The following is a 12,146-nucleotide window of genomic DNA, read 5'->3' on the forward strand; positions in this document are numbered from 1 at the left end:
GTGTTGTAACTTTGGGAATCTCAAGGTGTCTTACCACCAACGAGATTGTGTTGTATCTTCGTTTGCTTAGAGATCTTGATAGAAAGATAAGGTTCTTGGCTAGGGCTACACCGCAAGAAAGGTTTTCTTGGGCGGTAGGAAGGGAGTCAAACCAAGGGATAAGGTTCTTTAGTTTCAAGAAAGAGTCTAAGTGTTGTAATTGGAAGAATTGTTTGTAAAACGTTATTTCAATTATAGTGAAGAAAAATCTCCCAGATCAGCCGGGAGGCCTGGATATAGTTTGCAAGTGGACCTGCAAACGAACCAGGATAAAATCCTTGTTGCAGGCTTTTTCTTTCCCTCTCTCTCTTTATTACTTTAATCGATTACTTTGTATAGTTGTTTTAATTGTAATAATCTGTTTCTATGCTATATTGTTGTAACTCTGATATATTTGTTAGCTCTGTATATTTGCTTTGATCTCAGTTGCTTGTCGTGCAAGAAACCGAATCTGTTTGTGTAATCTGAGCTATTTTAATTGATTAAATTGCTCGTGTTAATCGATTATTACTTCTCTCTTAATCGATTAATATGGGGTTATTTCAGCATTATTTATTGTTTGTGAAAAGCGGATACTCTGACCGCTACACCTTTCAACCCCCTTCTAGGTGTATTTTAGCCACTGATACCTAACAAGTAAAACATCTATGAAAAACTTGTCGTCGACATCGTGGAATTACACAGAATAATACACCAAGACAACACACGAGTAAAGATATATCATGTGATCATACAAGAGTTGCATAAATTAAGCCATAATTTGATATCCATTTGATTTAGTTGCATAAATCACTACGATAAAAATATTTAAATCTTTTGAGAATTGATTTCATCAAAATTTGATCAATGAATAAATTAAGTTTGAAATCTAAAATTAAGCAAACAAGATCAAATTGATTTAATATCAATTTGGATGAGTTGCATTTTAAAATACACTAATAATGACATCATAATTAGTTAAGGATAGAAAATGACTCAATTTTCACTTGTTTCTCTTTTTGTCTACCTTTTTAAATAAAAATAGTTTTAAGTTACTTGATAAACATTTATTAGCCTAGTAATAGAAAGATTCTATTTTTATATAAAAAAAATGCGCTTACTCTTCGATTTTCATTTCTTATATAAAAATAATAATAAAATATTCTAGTCACTTAGACTCCATAAAACTCAAGTAATATGTTTTATACGTATAAGTGGGTTATGCCATAGAGTGTTAGGACATTTTTATGGTCTCCATGACATTTTTACCAAACAAAATCAGTTTGGAAACCACAATTTTAAAGTCGAATCAATATAAGTATAATAATAATATTCTGAGACTTTATAAAGTTTTGATGAGATATTTCTAGATAATTTGGAAGCTATATTATATCTAATATTCAAATTTTATAATAAAAAATAACATATTTGATTCTAAAAAATAGAATGATTTAATTGATTGGAGACATGAATTAGAGAGATTATCTTTAGCTTTAAATATATGTTAAATTCCACCTATAAATAGAGGTCTTGAGCTCCTGAAAAACAAAGAAGAAAAATGCCAAGAAAAAATAATGCTAAATCATCTTATAAATAAAAATCCTTTCAGATATCATACGTAGAGAGAAGTGTGTGGTGAACCCCTTCTCCTTTCTATTGGGAGATGTAGTTATGCACATTCTTTTCATCTTTTTTTTTTCATTTTTATATAGTTTTTATGGTGATAATTATTTTTATAACACTAAATAATGATTAACTAATTAGTTTTTTATTTTAAATAATAATAATAAATATTTATTTTCTTTTATAAATGATGGGTATATAATTAAGCAAATATCCTTCTTCTAATTAAATAAAAATGTAAATATTTCAGATGTAGTAAATAAAAATTCTTCTTCTCAATTATTTTCTTTTTATTTGAATTGTGTTGCGGACATGAGTATTGCTACCTAAGTCACTTAAGTTTTGTAAACAGGTAACTAATTAAAAAAAAAAATTCCCTCAAATAGAATTAGGGTGCAAATATGAGTGTTGTCATCTCACTCACCTTGAAGTGAGTAGTTGATTTAAAATATATCTCTTTAAGTCAATATGTGGTGCAGACATGAATGATGTCGCCTAATTCACTTGAAATGGATAATTAATTAAAACTGATCCCTTTAAGCTGATATGTGGTGTGAATACGAGAGTTGTTGCCTCATAAATAATTGCTAAATCATCTTTCGAAAAATAAATAATGCTAAATCATCTAATAAATAAAATAAATCCAACAAACAAATATTTTTCTACGAAGAACTAGGCAGTATTGATTCCCTACTATTCATAGGAATACATCGGAGCAAGACTCTATCTTGTCATAACTAACATTGTTGTACACTAAAGTTTGTACACATATGTCCTGAACCCGGACATTAAAGATTAGGATTGAGATGGGAAGGACATCCGCTTTGTCTAGTGTCAGACGTTGTCTCACTAGTATTAACATGACGAATCACCTAAATTGTTCATGGTATTGTGAGATATGCACTTGGGGGCTAGTCTCCTCTCATTTCTAACTATGATATTTGTTTTCCTTTCTTTTGAGATTAGATGCACTTTAGTAAACTAGAAGTCTAAAGCTTTTATTGAGTACACCTTAAACAATACCTAGTGCCTCACCATAGGGTTGTGACTTTTAGATTAGCCAAAATCTTGTAATTATACCTCATTTAGGACACATTAAGCATACTTTCATTTGCACCCATCAACAATTTTTTCTATTTAATTCTCCATATAAGGCGAGACTAATATTCCTTAAATAAAGTGATCCAAACATCATCCTAAGCCCTAACTGTATAGGATATCATTGCATATTGATATCTCTACACCAAAGGCACATATTAACTCATTGTGACACTTCATATGTTCTAATAATGACTAAGTCAACATAAGATAGGGTTCATTACCCTAAGGACATGTATTTTGAATTATTACACATTTCATCCATAAACAAATAACTCAAAAACAAAAACTACATTATTAAAATATTATTACTCATTTATTCACTCAATTATATATTCACTCATTTATTCATTTACTTATGCATTCATTCATACATTCAAAAATATATAATTCAAACATTCATTGACTCATTCGTTCCTGTAAAACAAAATACATCATTCAAACATTCATACACCCATTCATGCATACATATATTAAAAAAATACACAATTCAAACATTCATCCATTCGAAAAGTAAAATGTATATCATCCATTCGAAAAGTAAAATGTATATCATCCATACATTCATAAACTTAAAAACATCGTTCATATATTCATATAGTTATTTATTTATGCATCCATTCATAAAAAGATAAGCTCTACACAGTCGACATTGTCTTCCTCCTACTCCACTTCATCCGCTCCCCAATCCATAGAGGGGTCCAGGGTGTACCCCCTTGGCATGACCCCGTCTGTCCCTCAACACTCCATGCCCCCTCCTGGGACATAGTGAAGCGATAACCTCGGATCAGTGCTCATGGGTCAATCTGAACATGCATACAAATACACCAGAAGAAAAGAGAGGGAGTAATGAAAGTGCACATGTCAAGAGGAGCACTTTGGAAAGCTAGCTCACTATGTGTTTTGGTTTTGATGAGGACAACTTGTGTTTCATAAGAGCTTGAAGATCATCAACAAATCAACGTGCTTAAGTCTCAAGATTGGTATTAGACTTAGACTAGTAATTAGTTTAGGTTGAGTCTAAGGCTTAGGTAAACTCAATACATGTCTCATATGCATAAAACTTTAAATCATTTTAAGTTTTGAGATATGTCATTTATAATATGTTCATGCATCACATAAATACATGTAATATGTGCATCCTAGGCATAAACTTAGTGTTGAACATGTATAAATTAAGTGCATAACGTATTTGAGTTTTATAAATTGAAAATTCACTTAGAAATATGTTGTTAATCGATTAAGGCATGATTTAATCGATTAACATAAGTTTTTGAAAAGTTGTTGAAACTGAAAACTTGAAAAACAGAATCAGTTATGATTTTAAACCGCGTTAATCGATTAACCAAGGTTTTAATCGATTAACTGGAAATGGATTCTTTATAAACTGCATTTTTAGAACTCAAGCCGTAACTTGCATGTTAGATTTTAAGAGAGTTAGAGCATATTTCGTGTTAATTGCTGCATCTATAAGAAATTGCATTTGTGGGATTAGAAAAGAGAGATTTCTATGCTTTAGGATTGAGAGGCATTTCATGTTTAATTTCTCATCATTTCATCTCATATGTTCATGCATTTCTTGATGTTTTTGGAAATATTTCATATTTTTTAAAATCTGTTTTTAACTAATGCATTATCATGTTATATGAGACTTGTGTTAGAGTTGTAGACTAAGGTCTTCATTGGTTAACTTGAGCATTGTAATTGCTTTCGATTACTCTATGTTTTTGTTGTAAAAAGTGTTGTAACTTTGGGAATCTCAAGGTGTCTTACCACCAACGAGATTATGTTGTATCTTCATTAGCTTAGAGATCTTGATAGAAAGAATAGGTTCTTGGCTGGGGCTACACCGCAAGAAAGGTTTTCTTGGGCGGTAGGAAGGGAGTCAAACCAAGGGATAAGTGTTGTAATTGAAAGAATTGTTTGTAAAACGTTATTTCGATTATAGTGAAGAAAAATCTCCCAGATATGCCGGGAGGCGTGGATGTAGTTTGCGAGTGGACCCGCAAACGAACCAAGATAAAAATCATGTTGCAAGCTTTTCTTTCCCTCTCTCTCTTTACTGCTTTAATCGATTACTTTGTATAGTTGTTTTAATTGAAATCATCTGTTTATATACTATACTGTTGTAACTCTGATATATCTATTAGCTCTGTATATTTTCTTCGATCTCAGTTGCTTGTCGTGCAAGAAACTGAATCTGTGTGTGTAATTAGCTATTTTAATCGATTAAATTGCTTGCGTTAATCGATTATTCCTTCTCTGTTAATCGATTAATCTAGGGTTATTTCAGCATTATTTGTTGTTTTTGAAAAGCGGATACTCTGACCGCTACACCTTTCAACTCCCCCCCCCCTTCTAGGTGTATTTTAGCCACTGATATCTAACAAGTAAAACATCTATGAAAAACTTGTCATCGACAACGTGGAATTACACAGAATAATACACCAAGACAACACACGAGTAAAGATATATCATGTGATCATACAAGCATATAATAATGATGAATGAAGTATAAAACTCGAGAATTTAGAATCAATATTGAAGAATATCATGTATGCAATGCGATGCATGAGTCCACCATCCTTACTCCTTTATCCTTAAAATAACTATTCAGAAATAATCGAGAGTACAGTTCCCATAAGAAGCCGATTTGATCGCACCAAAATTATTCCTCGCAAGGATATATGACCAATATGTTCCAACAGAGCTGTCCATTTCAAACTTTCAGGGCACCCCTCTCATCGATCCTAATTGCAAAGAGGGGTTGTGAGAGATTGTATAGTTTGCGTTGTGAGCATTGTCCGATCCAACAAAATACCTCATCCAGGAATACATGGAACTCGTCTCACCTAGACTCTCCCTCAAGCCTTTGCTGACAAATCACCGCCATCAACGCCGTCCCTCTCAACATCTCGAGGCTCATTCGTCTCCCGTACATTTCCTCTCCACTACTTTATTTTTGACCATGGATATGCACCCTAACCGAAATTAGCAAATTATGTCTTTTAATCCATCTTTTCTAGCGATCTACCCATCCTAAGACATATCCTATCGGGAATGCTTCTAGTGGGTCCCGGTCTTAACATATAAACAAAAAGAGAATAATTTCGGCACCACAATGAACCACCGTTGAATTATCTTAGACGACTCTCAAGCCAAGCCTCTTACGGTCAGACGATCTTGCTACATGGGCACAACATAATAATTCTCAGCACCACTGTGAAACAGTGCTGAATCATCCTGGATGACTTCTCTAGCCAAGCCTCTTATGGTCAAACGATGTCGCTGCATGGGCATAATATCACACCCTCGGGACTCGCCTTTAAGAAAACAATTCTTACTTTTATTACTTTCAAGAATTTCATATAGTTATTTACCTTTACAACTTCTTGATGGAAAACATGACATTAGGCTCTCGTATATATGAGAGTTATCGTCCAGACGACTTAAAAAGAAGTCTTGTCTGTGTGGAGCCCTTTCGCTCAAGCGAGAGCTGTCTCGCTCAAGTGAGGGCACATCCATTTTCAAGGCATTTGTGGCTTAAGCGATAGTTGTCTCGCTTAAGCGAGAAAAAAATCAGTTCTCTTGGTGCCTATTTTAGCTCAAGAGAGATGTCTCGCCCCGAGCTAAAACACTTGTTTTCTCTATACACTTCTCGCTCAAGCGAGAGCTGTCTCACTCCAGCGAGAAGAGCCTGAATATCATTTTAATTACTTTTCTGAAGGAAAATATTTCTCATTTATATCACATGTTTTTAAACCTGGAATTTAACAATTATCACATACATATCATTCCCATAATAATCATTCAAACATTATAAATCAAGAGTTAACATGGTATTTGCATATATAAACATAACATAAATCGGTATAAGAAATATTGTTGTACTTAATCCAAACAAACATGCAATTGGTTAAGTACAAACTTTCTTAATACTCAAGACAACTCCAAACTTGTGAGGGAGTTTGGAGGTCCTGATGCATAGGTGGACACCACTGTGTCACGATGTTTTCTCCTCACCTGAGTGTGTCGGGTCTCTAGGTTCTCTATTTGCAGGTGAGCTTACTTGATCCGATCTCCTCTCGAACTCTTCATTACACCAAAATAACGTTAATTAGTTAAATGACGATAACTATTATACTTACGCAATAACTTTTTACATCATTTTACTAAGATTCAATATTTTTAAATCATTTTACCATCTAAGACTTCATAACACTTTAAGTTTAAAAAGTCAAAACTCTTAGGTAAATCTCATTATTTCAAGTATACTACTAAAACAAATTTTCATGAACATCTTAACACCACCTAATTTTTTAGGAAAAAACTTCAAGGGTTAATAAGTGTTATTTTCGTAGTCATGAAAAAGAATGACTCTTAATTTAACATTTTACACTAAACATCTTTTAGTTATTCTTACCACTTTAAAGTAAGTCAACTAAAATAAATACAACATTATTTTATGAACATCTTAACACCTCCTAATTTTTTAGGAAAAACCTCAAGGGTTAGTAAGTGTTAATTTCATAGTTATGAAAATAAATCCTAAGGTAAGACTTTCTACTACTTTAATATCCAAAACTTGATAACACTTTAAGTTTATGAAGTCAAGACTTTAATAAATCACCTTTTATCCCAAATCATTATTTTAACTTGGAAATCAAAGAGTAAAATATGCTAAACCACTTTTAAAACATAATACTTTCTAAAAATGAAACATTTTCAACAACAACTCATCAACATCATAAACTTTCAAGAATAAAATACAAACTTTTTCCTAAACACATTAAAGGTTCCTTTGATGTTAAAATCATCGCCTTTAAACATATTCAAATACTAAAAATAATTTTGAATATTTTCAAACAAATAACTCATCTAACCTTGTCCAAAGATATAGTTTTTCCATCTAAGAACAAGGAAGAAATTTCGAGATTTACAAAAGTCAAAAACTACATGAAGGTTCATGTGATTTTATTATCACCCCCTTTAGTTATGCCTTCATAAAATACTTAAAGAACAAATATAAACTCTACTTTATGAACAACATAATAAAAACTCATAACTTTCTATGAAGTATGAGAAGAAGATGAAGAAAAGAAAATAAAAGACTACCTTAGTTTGAATAGGGAATTTAGTGTAAAAATGAGAGAATGGGGTGAGGTATTTATAGGAGAACCTCATCCTCATCAAATATGAAAATTAAATTCAAAGTAAGTAGATTTAGACTAGTATAGGTGATGTGTCTAATGATGGTGGAGTGAGAGGATTTGTTGAGTGATTTAGGGGCTTTTGGAAGCTTTTGCATTACTTGTGTAACAAGTAAGTGGCTCATGAAATTATGACTTCCAACTTTATTGATATGATGTAATTTCCCGATAAACGTCGTGTCCGAACATTTTCGGATAATTGGTTCCGGAAATATACAATCTCCCGATTTAGGAGATTTGCCTGAAACGTCGAAACTTGAATTTCAAGGTGAAAAATATCTAGAGATGAGTTACAGTCAAAATTGGTGTCCATTTTGACTAGAAATAATATTTCAAAGCCAACGGAGAAATGGGAATTCGATTCTGAGTTACAGAACTCAAAACCTGGGTGAAAACTCGATAAAACGACCCGGAAATGTCTCAGAAACTTTTATTCTCCAAAAATCTTGAAAACATAGGGAAAGCAAGAAAATCATAATACAAGACTAAAACTCAACTGACATTTAGCCTAAAACATTACTGATTAATAACTCTCCAAAACTCACGGGGGCTCCTTCTTCTGTCATAATAACTCTTCTATTTACTTTGTGTCGTCTTCATATTTTCCCTTATCAGCCTTATTTTCTATGTCGTCTATTGAACTACATCGGGTCCTATTACTAGATTCTCTCCTGCCTCAATCCAACATAGGGGTGTTCTACACTTTCTGCCATAGAGAGCTTCATATGGCGCCATGCCGATACTAGAGTGAAAACTATTATTGTAGGTGAACTCGATTAAATGTAGATAGTCAGCCCAACTTCCTGAATTCTCCAATACGCAAGCTCTGAGCAGATCCTCCAATGATTAGATAGTCCTTTCCGATTGACCATCAAGCTGAACTCATACTCAACTTGGTTCCCAAAGTTGTTTGTAAACCATTATAAAACATCAAGGTGAAGCGCAGGTCTCTATCTGAGATAATATTTTTAGGAATATCATGCAATCGGACTATTTCTTTAATGTACAACTCTGCCAGTCTATCCAAATAGTACTTTATGTGTATTGGTAGAAAGTGAGTCATTTTCTTCAAACGATTCACAATTAACCAAACAACGTCATAACCCTTATCCAAGGGTTGAAGTTCTCCACTAGGTCGCTTGTGCTCAAGTTTTGCTTTCTGGCACACTAAGCAATGGGAGACATACTCCACTACATATTTCTTTATACTGGGCCATCAAAACATCTTCTTCAGGTCTTGATACATCTTGGTAGCTCCTGGATGAATACTTAGCTTGCTTTTATGAGCTTCGTCATAGATTTCCATTCTTAAATCGGGATCTCTTGGCATTCAGACTCGATTCTTGCATTTGAGTACTCCATCGTTTCCTACCTGAAATTCCGGAGCTTTCCCTTCAGCTAACAAGACTCTCTTTTCTTGTAGTTCTGGATCTGAACCTTGTAAACCCTTCAGTTGTTCCAAAAACTCATTTTTTACGGTAAGCAGACCTAAAATCAAACTTTTAGGTCCTACTTGAACCGTTAAATTCAAATCCCTGAAATCCTTCATCTGCTTCATTTCTCTGACGATCATGGTCGAAATGTGCGAAGACTTCCTACTCAATGCATCAGCCACCATGTTAGCTTTTCCAGGGTTGTACTGAAGATCAAAATCGTAGTCCTTGAGGAATTCCATCCATCGTCTTTTTCTCATGTTTAGTTCCTTCTAGTTGAACAGACACTTCAGAAACTTGTGGTCGATGAAAACTTCGAATCTCACACCATGCAGATGGTGTCTCCACACCTTGAGGGCAAACATGTTACATCTAGTTCCAGATCGTGCGTTGGGTAGTTCCGCTCATGTGTCTTTAACTGCCTTGATGCATAAGCCACTACTTTCCTTTGTTGCATCAACACGCAATCTAATCCTTGCTTCGACGCATCACAATATATGTTGTAGTTTTCGTTGGGATCTGGCAAGACTAATACAAGCGTTGTGGTCAACCTCTCCTTCAACTCTTGAAAACTTGATTCGCACTTCGTCGTCCAGACAAAGGTTTGTCCTTCCTCGTTAGTGTAGTTAGCGGCAAGGCTAACTTTGAAAATTCTTCAATGAATTTCCTATAGTACCCCGCTAATCCAAGAATGCTTCTGATCTCTGTCACTGACTTTGGAGAATTCCATTCCATTACTGTCTCCACTTTCGTAGGATCCGCGGATTGGTATTTCACCAATCATCAGAAAATATCTAACAAGTTACACTAGTTATACTTAATCTTAGTCATTCATTTTCTTTGATCCAATGGACCAAATATGTGAAATTAAAAGTTATTTAAGATTTACTAGTGTATTTAATTACATTTACGTAGTTAGGTTACACGAAACACCAATATTTAAAATATGTCATTCAATAACACTCACTATACAAAGTGCTATGTCACTTTCAACAACACCCGCTTAACTAAATGATGTTGAATCTCTTTGTCATAAAAACAACAACGGTTGCTTCATTAGGCATTGTTGATTGCACATTTATCAATCACATTTAACAGTGTTTGCTTCACCGAATTTTGTTAATTACCTTCAACCTTACATTTAACAATATGCAACACACATACATTTTTGAATGAGCGTTATTAAATGTGAATTCTTGTGTAATGTTTATCTTTTAGAATAGTTGATGGAGCTAAACTTTGAGGAATTAAGTTCATTGATTGCAGACCTTTCAAGGATCCTAATAAGGTTTTACTATATTAGTTATGAGAATAATGTATCTCCTCACATTAAGAGATAACTTATCTTCTTAAGCTAGTAAAAGTATGACATGTGTTCTATTTTATTTAGTTTTAGAATTTTTCATAGAAAATGATGAAATAGGTCACATGTAATGATTTCACTGACAGAGGGATATAACTTTCTCCTTATATGAGGAGATACTTTATTCTCATTAGTTATAATCATATAAAACTCGATGAATACAAATTTTTTAATAAATTTTAGTTAATTGAAATAAAACAAATATCTTCGTCGTCCATATTTTTTCCAATGATTCACTTTTTTATATAATAGTTAGATTACATATATGGTGGATTTAGTATTAGTATAAATATGATAAAATTGAAGCTAAGCAAATATTATATCATAGGGCACATTTATGTTGTACTTATATGATAATTTGGAAGGGCTCCTCATCCATAATTTTCACGTATGATTCAACAAGGCTCTTTCATATATCTAAAAAATCAAATATAAATCGGTACTATAGTTCATGATCTGAATTGTTAGTTTTAGCAATAATGTTCATTATTTATTTGGTTTTGGGAGTTCATAATTTGAAAGCCCTAAACATGTTATCATAATATACATTATTGAAAGAGATCTTGAAATATTAAAAAGTAATATGCCCTTTATTTGATAAATACATTCAGAAGTAAAAAATTACAAAGATTATGACAGACATGCCATAAACAGACAAGACAAGCAACATAATGAAAATCCAAACCCTTATCAGTCCCAACTATGAAACTAGTAAATATAGAAATTGAAATACAATAAATTATTGAAAAGAAAGATAGGGCATATTTTGAACCCAAATTTTCTATACCATAAGTTTTTTATGCCTCTATACCAACCTAATAAGATTTTGCCTAGTAATAAATAGCACACCTCATTTTAGTTCTCATTAATTATCATACTCACATATTTAAGTAGTTAGCAAAACATCATTGGGTTGGTATAGAAGCATAAATAACATTTGGTAAAGAAGATTTCGATTTAGGTGGATTTGGATTGAAATGGATCAAAAGAATCCACCTGCAGGTCCATATCCTCCTATATTATTATTATTGAAGGCATGGTGATTCATCATGCCACCATTGAACAAATTATTTGGCAGCATCATGGATTGATTTTGAAGCATATGTGTTGGTGGTGGATACATTGGAAACTACCGAGGTAGTGGTTATGGCTGCATAAACTGCCGAGGTGGTGGTTGTGGATGCATAAACTGTTGTAGTGGTGCTTGTGGATTCATAGGAAACTGCTGAGGTGGCAGTGGCGGCTGCACCTAAAACTCCTGAGTTGGTGGCTGAGGTGGTGGTGGCAAAGGGTTGTTTGAAGAAGATGCACCACCTGTAAAAAAGTGAGGAGGAGGTGGGATAGCAGCAGCAACAGTAGCAGAACCCTCAGCAATATTCTGCCTTTCAACAACACCAAGCA

General features: G+C 33.4%; 1 protein-coding gene across 1 annotated transcript in view; it reads right to left on the reverse strand.

Moving 5' to 3' along the window:
* Positions 1-11,994: 11,994 nt before the first annotated feature.
* The window catches only part of LOC109341357 (agamous-like MADS-box protein AGL62), a 630-nt gene continuing 478 nt past the window's right edge, over positions 11,995-12,146 (reverse strand). Inside the window, exon 2 of the mRNA XM_019579261.1 lies at positions 11,995-12,123. Coding sequence (XP_019434806.1) covers positions 11,995-12,123 — 129 coding nt within the window. The remainder of the gene's footprint in view (positions 12,124-12,146) is intronic.

This window comes from Lupinus angustifolius, unplaced genomic scaffold, assembly GCF_001865875.1.
Source record: "Lupinus angustifolius cultivar Tanjil unplaced genomic scaffold, LupAngTanjil_v1.0 Scaffold_441, whole genome shotgun sequence".
In the NCBI taxonomy this organism is placed as follows: domain Eukaryota; kingdom Viridiplantae; phylum Streptophyta; class Magnoliopsida; order Fabales; family Fabaceae; genus Lupinus; species Lupinus angustifolius.